A 19,729-nucleotide genomic window follows, 5' to 3' on the forward strand; every position below is an offset into this window, starting at 1 on the left:
GTGAGATCTATATTGCAGTGTAAAAATAAAGCAGTCAGTATTTTCCCTGCACAGAAACAAAATAACTCACCCAAATCTTATTCTCTCTCTGCACATTTTACATCTGCCCCACCTGCAGTGCACATGGTTTTGTCCATCTAAGAAGGAATTTGTCAGAAAGAGTGAACCAAAATAACCCCCACTGTGCGTACCCCTGCAGACGCAGGTGAATAGATGGTGTCAGCGCCCACCCTGAATTCGGAGGACAGGGTTCTAAGGAAAAGTAAGTCCTGGATCACTTTTCTTCAATAACGGAGGAAAAATCATTCAGCGGTCAGCAACCATCTAACTATTTTTTCTCCGGGCGGCCGCATACATGCAAATGCGGAGATTCGCTTGGCGGGCGGCTGCATTCGCTGTGGCGACATTTACCTGCTCGCAAGGAGAATTTACACAATCTGTACCAAGGAGAATATTTCTCTCATCTCTTATTAAGACCTGTAAGTGCATTCCTGCTATCCACTTGAACCTCTTTGAATGCTTGTTACTAGACGCTTTTAGTTGTTTATACTTTCTCGCTGTACAGCCTGTTCCTCTATTACCCTCTCCTAGATTATATGTAGTGTAATCCTGTACCATGGGCCTAATTCAGACCTGTGTATGCGCAGGAGAATCGCTGTGCCCGCGGGGATGCCCCACACTGCTTTGGAGGTATTCAAACCTGTTCGCAGGACAAATTTGTTCTCAAAATGGTCAAAACCAGGCAGCGCTGCAGGTGGGGGCAGATGTAACATGTGCAGAGAGAGAGAGAGTTAGATTTGGGTGAGGTGTGTTTCAACTGAAAGCTAAATTGCAGTGTAAGAATAAAGCAGCCAGTATTTACCCTGCACAGAAACAAAATAGCTGCCCCAAATCTAACTCTCTCTGCACATGTTACATCTGCCCCGCCTGCAGTGCAGCATGGTTTTGCCCATTTTGAGAACAGATTTGTCCTGCGATCAGGTCTGAATTAGCCCTTTATGCGGTATAGTATATACAGTATGAAGTTACATATTTTCAGAAACTCTGCAATTTAACCCTTTGAGTGCCAACGTTGCTGTGAGATGTGCAAAATAGCCACTAAAAATGCCAGGGCCGGTTATTGCCGGAAAGTGATCTGAGGTCAATTCATGAAGTGTAGTTAGATATTGCGCCATACTTGCCTACCTGACGCTCTCCTTCAGGGAGACAATGCTCTGTTCCTGGACTTCCCTGGTAATGTAGGATTGCCATCACCTGTGGTGACACCTTTCTTATCAATTACCTAGCTCCCCACAGGTGATGGCAATCCTACATTACCAGGGAAGTCCAGGAACAGAGCATTTTCTCCCTGAAGGAGAGCGTCTGGTAGGCATATGTGGTACACACTAGAAAATTCATCATTAACGATATGCACAAAAATGATATCGCTAATGAGATATCGTTCATATCGTCTAGAGCAGGGGTGGTCAAACCGGTCCTCAAGATCTACCAACAGTTCATGTATATCAGGCCACCTGTGGATCTATAGTTGGAATGAATGCAGCAGGTTTGAAAATGTGACAGTTAGTAATGACTACACCTGTGCACCAGCTAGGTGATCTGGGGAATGTGACAGATAGTAATGACTACACCTGTGCACCAGCTAGGGAGTCTGGGAAATGTGACAGTTAGTAATGACTACACATGTGCACCAGCTAGGGAGTCTGTGAAATGTGACAGTTAGTAATGACTACACCTGTGCACCAGCTAGGTGATCTGGGGAATGTGACAGATAGTAATGACTACACCTGTGCACCAGCTAGGGAGTCTGGGAAATGTGACAGTTAGTAATGACTACACCTGTGCACCAGCAAGGTGGTCTGGAGAATGTGACCGTTAGTAATGACTACAGCTGTGCACCAGCTAGGTGGTCTGGGGAATGTGACAGTTAGTAATGACTACAGCTGTGCACCAGCTAGAGAGTCTGGTAACGTGACAGTTAGTAATGACTACACCTGTGCACCAGCTAGGTGGTATGGGAAATGTGACAGTTAGTAATGACTACAGCTGTGCACCAGCTAGGGAGTCTGGGAAATGTGACAGTTAGTAATGAATACACCCTTACACCAGCTAGGTGGTCTGGGGAATGTGACAGTTAGTAATGACTGCACCTGTGCACCAGCTAGGGAGTCTGGGAAATGTGACAGTTAGTAATGACTACACCTGTGCACCAACTAGGGAGTCTGTGAAATGTGACAGTTAGTAATGACTACACCTGTGCACCAGCTAGGTGATCTGGGGAATGTGACAGATAGTAATGACTACACCTGTGCACCAGCTAGGGAGTCTGTGAAATGTGACAGTTCGTAATGACTACAGCTGTGCATCAGCTAGGTGGTCTGGGGAATGTGACAGTTAGTAATGACTACAGCTGTGCACCAGCTAGAGAGTCTGGTAACGTGACAGTTAGTAATGACTACACCTGTGCACCAGCTAGGTGGTATGGGAAATGTGACAGTTAGTAATGACTACAGCTGTGCACCAGATAGGGAGTCTGGGAATGTGACAGTTAGTAATGACTACACCCTTACACCAGCTAGGTGGTCTGGGGAATGTGACAGTTAGTAATGACTGCACCTGTGCACCAGCTAGGGAGTCTGGGAAATGTGACAGTTAGTAATGACTACACCTGTGCACCAGCTAGGTGGTCTGGGAAATGTGACAGTTAGTAATGACTACAGCTGTGCACCAGCTAGGGAGACTGGGAAATGTGAGTTAGTAATGACTACAGCTGTGCACCAGCTAGAGAGTCTGGTAACGTGACAGTTAGTAATGACTACACCTGTGCACCAGCTAGGTGGTATGGGAAATGTGACAGTTAGTAATGACTACAGCTGTGCACCAGATAGGGAGTCTGGGAATGTGACAGTTAGTAATGACTACACCCTTACACCAGCTAGGTGGTCTGGGGAATGTGACAGTTAGTAATGACTGCACCTGTGCACCAGCTAGGGAGTCTGGGAAATGTGACAGTTAGTAATGACTACACCTGTGCACCAGCTAGGTGGTCTGGGAAATGTGACAGTTAGTAATGACTACAGCTGTGCACCAGCTAGGGAGACTGGGAAATGTGAGTTAGTAATGACTACAGCTGAGCACCAGCTAGGGAGTCTGTGAAATGTGACAGTTAGTAATGACTACACCTGTGCACCAACTAGGTGGTCTGGTATATGGGACAGTTAGTAATGACTACAGCTGTGCAGCTGCTAGGTTGTCTGGAAAACGTGGACCGTTGGTAGATCTCCAGGACTGGTTTGGCCACCCCTGGGCTGGAGTGTACACACTATATTGTAAACAATGCCTGCTCCTGCGGGTCGTTAATGATGCTCTCTGTCATCTGTATTCAATATTGATTATTTTGTCAATGACTGCATATTCTGAGGGAAGGGGAGGGTGGCAAACAATATGGTTCAGTGTGTGTTTGCACTATATCTTTTGTCTGGGAGTTCCACAGAAATGGTTAACAATATCGCTCGTGGAGTGGCAACACCTGCCAATATAAAGTGATGCAGATACTGCAGATCTATTGATGATCATCCCTAATGTGGGTTGGCCAGAGAAAGTGTTCAGAGCTAAGTAATACGATTGGGGGATGACTAAGATCTGTGCTCCAAGAACATTTACTGGTGAAAAATGAAGTCTCTGCTATCGATAGCAAAACACGTAAAATCAGTGTTAAACTTTGATAGTTGCTGACCAACTATGGCCATCCCTACAGTGGAGGCAAACAATATTCAGTTCACCACATGCTGGAGCTATTACTGATGCTCAAGGCCTAAATGTCCTGACTGCCTCCTCAGTGTGTAGTTGACAAATGGACTTTATCGTCTTACCTCCCACTTGGTTTCCTCAATCTTGGGGAGGAAGTCAGACTGCTCCTTCTTGAAGACCATGCACTTCTTCTCCAGTTCCTCCCTCTCCTGAAGCAGCTGACCAACGTCCTCTTGGAACTTCTTCTTTTCCTGCTGTAGCTTGAAGATCTGAAGCTGTAAAGCCTGCTGAGCACGCTGTGCTTTCTTTGACACCTGCTGAAGCTTGTTGGCATAATTTTGTCTCAAGTCCTCCATTTCACGCTCCCAGATCTTCTGCTTCTCCTCAAAGACCTGAAAAATGGCCGCCTCACTTTTGTCCAAGTTCCTTTTCATTTGTATCACCTCTTGTTCCTTTTCCCAGAGCCGATCCTCTAGGTCCTGTATAATGTCATCGCTCGAGGGTGAGTGGAAAGATATGTTCTCATTGAGATGATTCAGTCTGCTGAAAGAGGAAGTACTCTTGCTGGAAGACCGCCCACTATCTGAGGTAGAAATTCCATTGTAACCTACTATGTTCTTTTCTACATAGGTAGTTCCGATACGATTTATATGGCTTGTTGACGCACTCATTGGGCCAACATGCTGGCTGTAGCCAGTCCCATAAGTTGGTAAGCTGGTCAGCGAGTTACGACCGGAATCTGACAGACCTCCCACTTGGTTGGAAGACCTGTTATGGCCGGTCTTCTCCAAACTGCTCTTCAAGACAGCCGGACTGGTGCTGTTCCCATGACCCGAACCCTTCCTGTTGTCAGTGACTGCGTTGTTCCCTGGTGGACATAGGTTTTGCATGGAATGAAAATTCTTAGGAACCACCGGCTTGAAGGCAGAGGGTCTTACCAAAGGTTCATTGCTCTGTAAAAAGAGAAAGTACAAGTGCATTAAAAGTGCGTTGATCATGTTGTGATCTGTTATGATGTTTCAGCGATAATGTCAACATCTAGACAACTGTTTTCTGACGTACTGGTGTATTTAATCATCAATTATATATTTTTGGTTCATGGTGCATAGATTCTGGCTACCTACTGTACATTTTTTTTTTTAATCAAGTGTTTTTTTATTGTTTTTTTTGAAAATTGCATGTAATACATTTACATAACTAACATAAAAAAAAAAATAATAATAAAACAAGCAAACAAAACAAAAACAATTATTTGTGTGTTACATTATTCCACGTTGTAATATAAATAGGATATGTTTGTCGTGCTCCCTTCTATACATATACATAATGATATTAAGCAGTTGTCATCACAAGTAAGGGGTGCAGTGGTTTTATAGGATACAAGGTCCCAGTTAATTTTGGTCGAGTCTTAGACTCTAACCGGTATTTAAGGGTCACGGCATGTCTAGAGTGGGGTTTCAATAAATCATAGGCACGGGTCCTGTAGGTATAAGGCAGATGACTGCCATAGGTTCCAGACTTTATCATATTTCCCCAAGCAGTTCCTCTTGGTGTACATAAAGCTCTCATGGGATACGGTAGTGTTAACCAGGGCTACCCACGCTGCGTGCGCTGGGGCAGAGGGCCCCATCCAGGTCCTTGCAATACATACACGGGCCAGTGTGAGAAGGGTATTAACATAGGTTCTATGACACCTAGGGAGCAGTTCCTCCAATTCAAGTCCGAAGACACATACACGAGGGTCAGTCAGCGGGACCTGTATTCCCGTGTCCCGCACGCTAGCCAATACAGCCATCCAGAAGGATTGCACCCGTGGACATTGCCACAGTAGGTGCCAAAAGTCTGCATCTGGGCTCCTACATTTGGGGCACGCATCAGACCCAGTACCACCCATCTTCATAAGTCTGTGAGGGGTCCAGTATACCCGGTGCAGGACATATAACTGAATCTGCTGAAAACGTGCAAATGCTGTGGCATCTCTGGGCGAGCTCAACATATGTGACCACTCTTCATCCTCAATAGGCCCCAAGTCTACCATCCATCTGGCCCGTAAACCCTCCAAACGGTCTACCCCCGAAAAGGTGAGCAGAGGAGAGTACAGAGCTGAAACCCTCCCTCGATCAGGGAGCTTACTAACCAACGAGCGAACCGGGGATGTGGCCAAATCAGGTGTGTTTCCCCTCCACTGCGCACCCACCGCGTGTCTAAGCTGGAGATACTTATAGAAGAACTGTCTTTTTTATCAATCACTTGTTCAAAGGAACAGAACGTCCCGTCCTGAAAGAGGTGGCCTATTTCAGAGACGCCAAATGATGTCCAGTCCTTGCCTGCTTTTAATTTGTATAACTCAGGGAATTCTTTATTTCTCCAGATAGGAGAACAGGAGTCTACCACCGGGTCTCCCCGTATATTTCCCACCGACACCCACACCCTACGGGCCTGTTGTAGGAGAGGAGGAAGTGTCCCAATCATAGTTTTTGCAAGCAGAAACTGCAAAGGTGTGAAGGGCAGGCCAGTCCTGCTCAAAAGAGCCGTAGACAAGTTATCGTGGTTTGCCAATGTGACCCAACCAACGAGTTGGGCCAATTGTGCCGCCAGGTAGTACAGTCTTAAGTCTGGGAGTGCTAAGCCTCCATCATATCTTGATCGGCATAGGGTTTTAGTTGCCACCCGGGAACGCCTACCTCCCCATATGAAAGAAACTATGTGTCTAGTAATGAGCTGGAAGTAGGAAATAGGTATGTAAGTGGGCGAGTTCTGTAGTATATATAGAAATTTGGGCTGAACCGTCATTTTTAATGAGGTTCACCCTACCCGTTACCGACAAGGGGAGTGTCTGCCAGGTGCGGGCCTTCTGGCGTAGGTGGTCAATTTGCGGGGTTAGGTTTAAGGATATAAATTCGGCAGGAGTATGGGAAATCTGGATACCCAGGTATTTAAATTGTGTACACCAGCGCAGGGGACAGCTGTAGGACTGGGGTTGTTGTGTAGTAGGGAGTAGGGGAAATACCACCACCTTATCCCAGTTTATTCCTAAATCGAGAATCGAGCATATTCCGTCATCAGGGTCAGTAATGCTGGGAGGGAGGAGGTCATGTCAGATAAATACAGGATCATATCATCTGCATATAACCCGATTTTTTCCTCAGTATCTCCTATCCCATACCCTCTAATTAAGGGGGACGCCCTAATGTGACAGGCCAACGGCTCCACCGCAAGTGCGAAGAGCAGGGGGGACAGGGGGCACCCCTGCCTGGTTCCCCTACCCAAGCTAAAGGATTCTGTGGTATAACCGTTAACCATCACACGGGCAGTCGGCCCAGTATATAGCAACTTGACCCATGAGAGAAAATTAGGGCCTATTCCAAACTTGCTCAGAACCTCCCACAGGTATCTCCACTCAACTGAATCAAAAGCGCGGGCTGCGTCCAAAGAGACCACCACCGCGTCTTCCATTCCCTCCCGGGCCCACTGCAAATAGGTGAAAAGGCGACGCAGATTTAGGGTTGTCGATCTGCCAGGCATGAAACCAGTCTGGTCAGCATGTACCACCTGAAGCACAACCGCATTCAAACGTATCGCCAGTAGCTTGGCCAATATTTTGACGTCAGTAGATAATAATGAGATGGGTCGGTAAGAGTCAGGGGATAGCGGGTCTTTGCCAGGCTTTGGGATAAGGACAGTCAACGCCTCCGCCATAGACACAGGAAGGGAGCCCTGTTTCAGCAAATGATTATACAGGGATAGGAGTCTAGGGGCAAAGAATGTTATATGGGTTTTGTATAATTCAATTGGGAGACCATCCACTCCCGGGGACTTAGAATTGGGGAAGGCCTTAATTGCCGCCTCAACTTCCTCCACTGTGAGGGGGGCATCCAGAAATTCCCTGGAGTCAGTGCTCAAACTGGGAGTCGTGATCTCATTAAGGTAGTTAGTTAGTTCTGTCGGGCTGTAGGTTACTCGGGTCTCGTATACCTTCTCAAAGTGATTATAAAAAGAGGTCGCCACTGGGAGAATCCCCGTACATATTCCACCATCCTCCCGTCTTATGCTTTGTACAATTGTAGGCGGAAGGTTTTCTCTGGCCAAGTAAGCCAGAAATTTACCCGATCTGTCCCCCTGTGTGTAGAAGTCATGAGACTGGAACAGAAGACGTTGCTTGGATTTATCCAACAACATCTCTGTCCATTGTTTATGTACAACCAGCCACTCCACACGGTCCGCCGCAAGCCCAGTTGTCAAGTATTTCTGTTCAAGCTCTGTACTCTGCCTCTCCAATTCGGTCTCAACTCTACGACTAAAGACCTTCAGCTGTGCGACCCGGGAGATCAATGAGCCCCGCAAGAACGCCTTAAATGTATCCCACACCAGGGCAGTGTCCCCTTCCACAGGATTATTTTCAAAAAATTCCTCCCACATCACTAACAGTTCAGAGGCTGCTCCCATCTGCGTCAGCCAGAAAGGGTTGAAACGCCAAAATTTTGCACCCCTGGTGCCCTCCAACTCCACCTCAAGGCACACCGGGGAGTGGTCAGAGACACCTCTGGGTAAGTATTCAATAGCAGTCACAGAGGGGACCAGCCGTCTAGATATCAATGCCATGTCAATACGTGAGAAAACCCCATGCGTGCCAGAAAAACATGAGAAGCAGCTAGCCGTCGGATATCTTAGTCTCCATACATCTACCAGGCCCACCTGCCCCATAAGTCGAGCAAAGGGTGTTGCCCCACTCCGTCCCCCCCCTGGAACAGGTCTCTACCTACTGTACATTTAACCATTACAATCAGACTTTTCCTGGGTACAGAATGGTCTTCTGTGCTTAGATAAAAGGCGATTCCAACTTTAGCTATAAATGGTTTTGAACTTAGATTCTTGCATTCTAGCTTTTGGGGAAATCTGGGACTTTAGCCCTACTAGATCCAGAGTCAGGACCAACTGACCAGCCGTGTTGCTGGGCTAGTGATGTCTGAGCACCTTTTTGCTGATCTCTCATACCCCTTTCACACCAGCCTAATTTCCCGGGTGTGAAAGGTTCCCGGGCCAAAATCCCGGCAAAAATTGCCAGGATTTCAACCCTGCTATGGAGCAGGATTGTTCCTGGGTTCAACCCGGGGACCTGGCTGGTGTGAATGGGGTAGGGTATATTTACCCGGGTTACTGGTCCTCAGAGTCCTGTCCGGTCAGGAAGATGACGCAGCTCTCCGGCGGCAGTGAGGGCGTCATCTTCTTCTGCCACCTGTCCAGTCATTTGCGCCCACCTCCTGTGAGGATCCCCGGCCTGCACAGAGGACAAGCAACCGGGGTGAGTATTCTCACCCCTCCGCCGCCATCCCGCCGACTGCCCGCCTCCTCCCCGCCCCCTTCACACACCAGAAAATGCAGGGACTTTTCTGGTGTGAAAGGGGCCAACCCGGGAATGGCCTAGCATGATTCCTGGGCCATATTCCCGGTTGGGGCCTTGCATTTTCTGGTGTAAAAGGGGTACCAGAGTAACGCTGGCAATTGGAGACATTTTGGTTGGCTGCAGAGCACTCATAAGAGGTTCCGGCTTAAAAACCGGCTGCTTGAAGTATTATATTCCTCATAGTGGCTCATAACTGTAAGTAGCACGCTTATTTGATAAAAATAACAAAATAAATAAAAAAGTGGCACAGCAATGAGATTCCTGGACAGATGCAGTGACTGACAGTTATTTGAAGGGGCTCATTCCATGCACTCTCTCTATTGGTTAGGCAAACTAATGCGGCAGATGGCCCCACCCCCACCTGAGCAACAACCACTGCAATCCCACCGGTGTGACTTTCATGCACCAGTCCGACACTGCTTCTGTGTTATAAACCAATCGCACACCTCTATAGCAACTCATGGTCCACAACTTCACCCAGATACTCCTCACCTTTATGGTGATACAGTGGGGGTAATTAACTAAGATGAGGAATACGAAAATTCGTATTCGTATTCTTAATTCGCCTGAATACGAATGCATACGGCTGTTTTAGCCGTATGCAAATTCATATTCTGGAGGAAAATTTACTAATCAGTCGTATTTGACTGATTCGTATTTTCCGATGGCGTATTGATTTGTATTAGCGCCCATATATACCTTGAAAAAGCCCTAAGGACGAAACGCATTGGGCGCTGCCTACCACCTCCTCCTCCATCAAAAGATAAGCACTTTATACCTACAGCCCCTTTTTTTGTACTTTTTTGCATTTTTACATTTATTTACTTTTATACTCTATTTTATAGATATATGCTTTTAACATAATTTCTATATTTCACTTATACCCGCATTGTTAAAATAAATGTTTTATATCTTTCAGTTAATTTGCCTGTCGTTTGACATTATTAGTTGCTGAACCCCCACTCCCCACTCCATATATATATATTTACGTATTTTCAGGATAGTAAATTCTGAAAATACGTATATGCCTAAAAAATTCATATTTTACTATACGAATACAAATCTTTTAGGCGTATTTAGGAGTCCTGACTGGACTCACCCATATTGTGTTCACCTTTCTGGAAGTACAGTGATAACTGTCCTCCCCGCACCTGGAAGGCTTCTGCTCTATCAATAAACCTACCACCTAGTCCCAGTCTTACTGGTCAGGGGGTGATTCCCAACTGGAAAAAAACATCTGATGTGTTTATTCGTCACAACTAAAGTTCAAATATTGTAATAAATACAACAAACAATGATTACATATACCTACTGGAAAGACAATGCGAACTATAATTAGTTTTTATTACAATAAGCAGTATAATGAGAGCATAAGCCTAATGGCACGTCTTCAGTTTAGTTTATTTTGACTTGTTAAGTGAAACATAAAGGGGGTTATTCAATTCAGGCTTACGACTGTCGGAGTGTCTGATAAAGCCGTTTTCATTTCCCTCGACTGCGACGTAACAGTTGGAATACAATGTTACAGATGTAGAGTGTCGGAAAGTCTGAGGATTGTCTAAAACAGTGGTGGATTGTCGAAAAACAACCGTGGATTCAAAAATCCGTGGCGATTTCCGACAACACAGATCCGACTTGTTTTTAAGTCGGTTCTGTTTTGTCGGAAACTGCAGCATTGAATAGGCGAGGGCCGCTATTTCCTCCAGGGGGGATTGAATACCCAGCACCCCCCCCAAAGGCTGGTACCGTGACTCACACACGTGTCCTGAGAAACTCTGGTCAAGCTTAATAGGATAAATATATGTAAGTTATTCATCCCGATTCATCAACTCTTTAGATATTTATCATTATACCATAATGTGTAATAATAAATAAAATAATCCTACAGCAATGTGGTTCTAGCCTATGGCATTCCACCCACAATCCACATGTGGCCCTACATGCACTCCTCCATAAAATGTATAGTGAGATAGGAACCCATCTATTCTCAGAGGATATAGAATGCCAATTGGACCATGGAAGAGACCATAGTGGACAGCGCCCAACGCCGGCTTCGTTACCTTTTCGCTCTTTCGCTGTTCCCCATTTATGTACATGGAGTTCTTCTCCGACTTGTAGGCCTTCTCTTCCCCCGAGTACCGGTTGGAGTAGCCATTTCTGAAGCTGTCGTTCTGCTTGAGGCTGTTTTGAGTCCTGGTGCCCACGCTCTTCATGGCAAACTCTTGGTCGTTGGCGACTCCACTGCCAACGCTGCCCATAGTGCCCTGGGAGGGAATGTCAGAGGAAGACCGGCTGGTGAACGAGTGGAAAGAATCCTGGCTCTGGTAGGCTGGGTCACTCAGGACAGGTCTGGACTCTAGTTTTGCCATGGCAGCAGCGGAGAAGATGGGAGATGTGACTCAATGGCACTATAAAGAAAACATAAAGGGCAGACTTTATTATTTATGCATTGTGATAACAGATTCTAACATAAATATGATAAATTGCTATATATATATATATATATATATATATATATATATATATATATACATATATATATACATATATACTGGCGATTTCCATAAAAATGAAAACAAGAGGCGGCACTCAAAGAAATCGTGGATTACTTGTATTAGAACATAAAGGTGCAAAAGTTGTCAGTATACATGGTCAACGGTTTCGTTTCGTTTTTTTAACCTATTTTAATACTTTATTACAGCACCGGCATTAGGTATACGTTTCACAATATATTTGACTATGCGCCTCCCCGCATAGGGTTAGAGCGCTCTTAACACTATTTTGATCCTTCACTCTCTCCGTCCACACACAGGCACGGACGCTAGCCCCGTTGTCAGGACAACTGACTGACGTCAGTAGTCAGGCGACAGCACACGCTGCCGGAAGCCGCTCCCGGCGTCCAGCAATGCCCTGGTATCACGTAAGTGTTTCACTATTTAAATGCAATCTGTTACAGTACTCTGTTTTCCGTTTTTTTTGCACCTCACTTTTGTGTTTAGTTTTGACTAAGTTGATGTGTCAGTGGTCTTGAGGAAGGGGCGTCAGCTCCGAAACCGTTGACCATGTATATTGACAACTTTTGCACCTTTATGTTCTAACCTTTGATGTGGAAGGCACCTTACCCATTGACCTACTGGATGCTCTATGTGCCGGTCCTCACGACCCCTATATACATATATATATATATATATATATATATATGCTATATATATATATATATATATATATATATATATATATATATACGTGCACGTATAACCTTGAAAAAGGGGTGGTATATACCCCGAAACATTGGAAGCTTTTTTGCTGAAAATATTTTTTTCAAAAATTCCCAGAGTGCCGCTGTTGTCTCTTCACTATCCTGTACTTCTGCTCCTGAAGGCACCTGGGTTACATATACTGCTGGAGGAGTGCCAGGCCTACACCTCTACCTCTATATATATATATATATATATATATATATATATATATATATATATATATATATATATATATATATATATATATATATATATATATACATATCCAAATCATCGATGATGCCCCGGAGCACCATCAAATCCATCATCTTCAAATGGAAAGAACATGGAACCACAACAAACCTGCCAAGAGAGGACCACCCACCAAAACTCACAGACCGGACAAGGAGGGCGTTAATCTGAGAGGCAGCACAGAGACCAAAGGTGACCCTGAAGGAGCTGCAGAGTACTGTACCATAGCAGAGACTGGTGTATCTGCTCACGGAACCACAATAAGCCGTACACTCCACAGAGCTGGGCTTCATGAAGAGTGGCCAGAAAAAGCCATTACTTTTTTTTAATTTAATCATTTTTATTGCGTTTTGGTATAAGTATAAACCTAACAAAATAAAAACTAAAAGCAAACAAAAGGATAATACGTCGGCTAAGGTAAATATAGAGACGTCATAACATATGGCAATGCAGTCAAGGATAATAGCAAGACATAGTATAGATATAGTAATTATGGTGAAAAGTCCCACTGTAACTAGGATTTCTTCTAACCTAAATAAGCGCTGCTTTAGCCACCCAAAGGTGCCATTTGGGTGTAACCAAAGCAACCTGGAACATATCACTTATCAAGTATTGCATGTACAGAACCACATTCAGAACCTATATAATGACCTTATGCTATGGTGGCTCAGCTCTCCCGCATTGGTCGAATATACAGAAGCTAGTATTAATAAACGCAAATACATGTAATACAAGGATAAACACAATGTAGAGTTATAGGAAATATGTTCATTGTGAACAATAACAGAGCAAAGCAACAAAAAACATAACAAAACTGGAAACAGGCAGTCAGCCGTGTATAGAAGCGATGTAGATCATTATCATTAATGTGGCCAAGTGACAAAGACTTCAATCGTAAAAGCAAAGCAGTAGTCCTGCTCCAACGATAATGTTCGTTTTCCACAAAGTCGGTAAATGGATCCACCTTCCTCAATTATTAGAATAGGGGAAATCTCCAGATGATGCATAGTAACACAATTGCATCGAAGCCCTGGTACGCAGCACTTCTCCACAAAGCAGGGCGCCCATGGGAGAGACAGGACCTCAGTGCAGCCAGCAACAAGATATGTAGGGGAATCAGGAATGGAAGAAGAAGAAGTAGCCGTCTCAGTCACTCCAACACATTAAGCAGAGGCAGAGGAGGATGATTGAGCAGTGATGGATATAGTAGAAAGCATCTGAAACAACCTTCGTGACGAGGCATTTATTGCCAGGATAAGTTTGTAAATGGAGATAGCCATTTTGTTGAGAGCGTGTAAAATTGGTTTCACCAGGACCAAAGTCTTAAGGAACCAATATAAATGAACAGCAACAGTGAGAAGGCGCCAACTAGCACGCCGCCCGACTCACCTCCTCTGCGAGTGTAACTATAGTTCATGGGTCAGCTCTATGTCCGATTTGTCATTCTATTAGTATGGGGTGGGGCCAAACTGCCATAACTCTAATAAAAATGGCATTAAATTGGCTCCACTCCTTTCACCATTGAATTATTTGCTGCGGTGTCAGGGCTTAGTCATATTCTGCCTGGTCTCTCTCCTCTGTGAGGGGGCGGGGATTAGTCATATCCTACTTGGTCTCTCTCCTCTGTGAGGGGGTGGGGCTTAGTCATATTCTGCCTGGTCTCTCTCCTCTGTGAGGGGGTGGGGCTGTTATATCCTGCCAAATCTCTCTCCTCTGTGAGGGGGCGGGGCTTAGGCATATCCTGCCTGGTCTCTCTCCTCTGTGAGGGGGTGGGGCTTAGTTATATCCTGCCAGATCTCTCTCCTCTGTGAGGGGGCGGGGCTTAGTCATATCCTGCCTGATTTCTCCTCTGTGAGGGGGCGAGGCTTAGTCATATCCTGCCTGGTCTCTCTCCTCTGCGAGGGGGCGAGGCTTAGCAATATCCTGCCTGGTCTCTCTCCTCTGTGAGGGAGCGAGGCTTAGTAATATCCTGCCTGGTCTCTCTCCTCTGCAAAGTGTCGGGCTTTAGTCATATTCTGCCTGGTCTCTCTCATCTGTGAGGGGGCGGGGCTTAGTAATATTCTGCCCAGTCTCTCTCCTCTGTCAGGTTTTCTGGGTACTGAGAACCCCCACCCCTGCGTGCACTACTGTTTAGCATTAAAGTTGCACACTACTACTGCATGCAATACCAGTGATAGTGTCTTGTTTCCTTGTGCATTATACCATTGTCGCATTTGTGGTGCAAATAAGACACGCACTCTGTACAAAATTGTATGTTGGCATGCATGGCAAGGCTTAGTCTCATAGGCTGTGGCCTGCCATGGCGCCGTTTGTGAATAGGTTACTGAGGACACATCAGTAATGCATTCTTTCCTGACACAGTTCTACAACTTCTAGTGCCCAATATTTATTAAAAGATGCAAGCCCACCCTGGCATCACTCGGAGATGGCACTCACCAGCTTGTAATGCTCTGCCCATTATACATCTCATTAACAACTTTGCCAGCATATCAAGTTCCAGCCACCCATGTGCCCCCCTCACCCCCTTGGATTCCCGCCTTGGCTGTGAACTTTTGGCTCCCCTCCGTCTCCATCTCCCTATGTTCCTCTGCTCTCGAAGCTGTCAAAATCAATTTCTCAGTCAAGAGATTTCCCCAGTTAAGTGTTTTCAGCAATTGCGGCAGATGAAAGCGAGTTGAAGGAAAGGTTAGGAGAAATGTTCTCTCCCGCAGAGAGAATTCATAACTCGCCTCTACATGGCGGATTCCGTGTGAACTTAGAGTGTAGCAGAGTAACTTTATCAGCAAACACTCCATCTCTGCCAACGTGATTACAGTCCTACGAGAGTGAGCAGGTTAAAGATTGATCTTGGTTTATACATAATTATATTATTTTCACATTTTTAAAGAAGATTTATTCCCACTTGGTTCCCAACAAAGACAAAGTGAAAGTCAGCAACAGCAACTTGTTCCATAGAGGTAATTACTGGCACCAGTAAGCATATACCGGGTGTCTGAGGGGGGACTACTGGGGTTCCAGTACCGGGCCCAGATAGAAAGGGGGCCCAGGACTGTAGTCTCTCAAGTATAATTTGTCATAAACAAATATCCCTTCAAATAAAGTAGAGGTTGAGTAATAAGGAATCACGAGGTATGCGGGGGGTTTGAGAAGGGGATATATTGTCAGTCCCGGGACCCATATAAATCCTACAAGTATTAAGGAAGGTATTTATCAGAGAGAGAGAAAATTGTGAGAGATCAACCAATCAGCTTCTACCTTACATTTTACACGTTATGGTCAGGATGTAACGGGAGCTAAGTTTGCTCCAGTTTTGTCGAATGTCTGATTTTTCAGTCAAATTCTGAAAATTTTGCAAAATCGGCCAGTGTAATAGCATCCAAGTTTGTGAAAAGTCTCATGTATTAGGCTCAGAACAACAGGGGTCAGTAAAAGATCGAATCCAGATGTTATCTCCATGTTAAACATAAAACTCGACCGATGTAATGGAGTCAAAACAGCTCTAAAACATAAATAGAGAGTTGTATTTGTCAATATTTAAAATCAATTACAATATATCTGCATATCTGTATAGTATGTGGCTGGTAAGTAGAGGGTGACATCTGTACAGTATGAGGCTGGTAAGTAGAGGGTGACATCTGTACAGTATTCGGCTGGTAAGTAAAGGGTGACATCTGTACAGTATGTGGCCGGTAAGTAGAGGGTGACATCTGTACAGTATATGGTTGGATGGTTGGTAAGTAGAGGGTGACATCTGTACAGTATGTGGCTGGTAAGTAGAGGGTGACATCTGTACAGTATGAGGCTGGTAAGTAGAGGGTGACATCTGTACAGTATGAGGCTGGTAAGTAGAGGGTGACATCTGTACAGTATGCGGCTGGTAAGTAGAGGGTGACATCTGTACAGTATGCGGCTGGTAAGTAGAGGGTGACATCTGTACAGTATGCGGCTGGTAAGTAGAGGGTGACATCTGTACAGTATGTGGCTGGTAAGTAGAGGGTGACATCTGTACAGTATGTGGCTGGTAAGTAGAGGGTGACATCTGTACAGTATGTGGCTGGTAAGTAGAGGGTGACATCTGTACAGTATGCGGCTGGTAAGTAGAGGGTGACATCTGTACAGTATGTGGCTGGTAAGTAGAGGGTGACATCTGTACAGTATGTGGCTGGTAAGTAGAGGGTGACATCTGTACAGTATGCGGCTGGTTAAGTAGAGGGTGACATCTGTACAGTATGCGCCTGGTAAGTAGAGGGTGACATCTGTACAGTATGCGGCTGGTAAGTAGAGGGTGACATCTGTACAGTATGCGTCTGGTAAGTAAAGGGTGACATCTGTACAGTATGCGGCTGGTTAAGTAGAGGGTGACATCTGTACAGTATGCGCCTGGTAAGTAGAGGGTGACATCTGTACAGTATGCGGCTGGTAAGTAGAGGGTGACATCTGTACAGTATGCGTCTGGTAAGTAAAGGGTGACATCTGTACAGTATGTGGCCGGTAAGTAGAGGGTGACATCTGTACAGTATGAGGATAGTAAGTAGAGGGTGACATATGTACAGTATGCGGCCGGTAAGTAGAGGGTGACATCTGTACAGTATGCGGCCGGTAAGTAGAGGGTGACATCTGTACAGTATGCGGCCGGTAAGTAGAGGGTGACATCTGTACAGTATGCGGCCGGTAAATAGAGGGTGACACCTGTACAGTATGGGGCCGGGAAGCAGAGGGTGACACCTGTACAGTATGCGGCCGGTAAGTAGAGGGTGACACCTGTACAGTATGCGGCCGGTAAGTAGAGGGTGACACCTGTACAGTATGCGGCCGGTAAGTAGAGGGTGACATCTGTACAGTATGCGGCCGGTAAGTAGAGGGTGACATCTGTACAGTATGCGGCCGGTAAGTAGAGGGTGACATCTGTACAGTATGCGGCCGGTAAGCAGAGGGTGACATCTGTACAGTATGCGGCCGGTAAGCAGAGGGTGATATCTGTACAGTATGTGGCCGGTAAGCAGAGGGTGACATCTGTACAGTATGCGGCCGGTAAGCAGAGGGTGACATCTGTACAGTATGCGGCTGGTAAGCAGAGGGTGACATCTGTACAGTATGCGGCTGGTAAGCAGAGGGTGACATCTGTACAGTATGCGGCTGGTAAGTACAGGGTGACATCTGTACAGTATGAGGCTGGTAAGTAGAGGGTGACACATCTGTATAGTATGTGGATGGTAAGTAGAGGGTGACATCTGTACAGTATGTGGCTGGTAAGTAGAGGGTGACATCTGTACAGAATGCGGCTGGTAAGTAGAGGGTGACACATCTGTATAGTATGCGGCTGGTAAGTAGAGGGTGACATCTGTACAGTATGTGGCTGGTAAGTAGAGGGTGACATCTGTACAGTATGCGGCTGGTAAGTAAAGGGTGACATCTGTACAGTATGTGGCTGGTAAGTAGAGGGTGACATCTGTACAGTATGCGGCTGGTAAGTAGAGGATGACATATGTACAGTATGTGGCTGGTAAGTAGAGGGTGACATCTGTACAGTATGCGGCTGGTAAGTAGAGGGTGACATCTGTACAGTATGTGGCTGGTAAGTAGAGGGTGACACATCTGTACAGTATGCGGCTGGTAAGTAGAGGGTGACATCTGTACAATATGCGGCTGGTAAGTAGAGGGTGACATCTGTACAGTATGCGGCTGGTAAGTAGAGGATGACATCTGTACAGTATGTGGCTGGTAAGTAGAGGATGACATACTGTATGTAGTGTATGCGGCTGGTAAGTAGAGGGTGACATCTGTACAGTATGCGGCTGGTAAGTAGAGGATGACATATGTACTGTATGCGGCTGGTAAGTAGAGGGTGACATCTGTACAGTATGTGGCTGGTAAGTAGTGGGTGACATCTGTACAGTATGCGGCTGGTAAGTAGAGGATGACATATGTACTGTATGCGGCTGGTAAGTAGAGGGTGACATCTGTACAGTATATGGCTGGTAAGTAGAGGGAGACATCTGTACAGTATGCGGCTGGTAAGTAGAGGGTGACATCTGTACAGTATGCGGCTGGTAAGTAGAGGGTGACATCTGTACAGTATGCGGCTGGTAAGTAGAGGGTGACATCTGTACAGTATGCGGCTGGTAAGTAGAGGGTGACATCTGTACAGTATGTGGCTGGTAAGTAGAGGGTGACATCTGTACAGTATGCGGCTGGTAAGTAGAGGATGACATATGTACTGTATGCGGCTGGTAAGTAGAGGGTGACATCTGTACAGTATGTGGCTGGTAAGTAGAGGGTGACATCTGTACAGTATGCGGCTGGTAAGTAGAGGGTGACATCTGTACAGTATGCGCCCGGTAAGTAGAGGGTGACATCTGTACAGTATGCGGCTGGTAAGTAGAGGACGACATATGTGCAGTATGTGGCTGGTAAGTAGAGGGTGACATCTGTACAGTATGCGGCTGGTAAGTAGAGGGTGACATCTGTACAGTATGCACCCGGTAAGTAGAGGGTGACATATGTACTGTATGCGGCTGGTAAGTAGAGGGTGACATCTGTAAAGTATGTGGCTGGTAAGTAGAGGGTGACATCTGTACAGTATAAGGCTGGTAAGTAGAGGATGACATATGTAGTGTATGCGGCTGGTAAGTAGAGGGTGACATCTGTACAGTATGCGGCTGGTAAGTAGAGGGTGACATCTGTACAGTATGTGGCTGGTAAGTAGAGGGTGACATCTGTACAGTATATGGCTGGTAAGTAGAGGATGACATATGTAGTGTATGCGGCTGGTAAGTAGAGGGTGATATCTGTACAGTATGCGGCTGGTAAGTAGAGGGTGACATCTGTACAGTATGCGGCTGATAAGTAGAGGGTGACATCTGTACAGTATGCGGCTGGTAAGTAGAGGGTGACATCTGTACAGTATGCGGCTGGTAAGTAGAGGGTGACATCTGTACAGTATGCGGCTGGTAAGTAGAGGGTGACATCTGTATAGTATGAGGCTGGTAAGTAGAGGGTGACACATCTGTATAGTATGAGGCTGGTAAGTAGAGGGTGACATCTGTACAGTATGCGGCTGGTAAGTAGAGGGTGACATCTGTAT

At 45.7% G+C, this 19,729-nt stretch overlaps 1 protein-coding gene across 2 annotated transcripts in view; it reads right to left on the reverse strand.

The window, feature by feature from the left end:
- LZTS3 (leucine zipper tumor suppressor family member 3) overlaps positions 1-19,729 on the reverse strand; it is a 99,072-nt gene that overhangs the window by 6,195 nt on the left and 73,148 nt on the right. For both annotated transcript variants that reach the window (XM_083183924.1, XM_083184011.1), the window contains exons 2-3: positions 11,215-11,562; positions 3,873-4,703 (exon numbers count right to left, since the gene is read on the reverse strand). In XM_083183924.1, coding sequence (XP_083040050.1) covers positions 3,873-4,703; positions 11,215-11,523 — 1,140 coding nt within the window. In that variant the 5' untranslated portion in view covers positions 11,524-11,562. The remainder of the gene's footprint in view (positions 1-3,872; positions 4,704-11,214; positions 11,563-19,729) is intronic.

The sequence above is a fragment of the Crinia signifera genome, chromosome 1 (genome assembly GCF_055691185.1).
Source record: "Crinia signifera chromosome 1, ASM5569118v1, whole genome shotgun sequence".
Classification (NCBI taxonomy): Eukaryota; Metazoa; Chordata; class Amphibia; order Anura; family Myobatrachidae; genus Crinia; species Crinia signifera.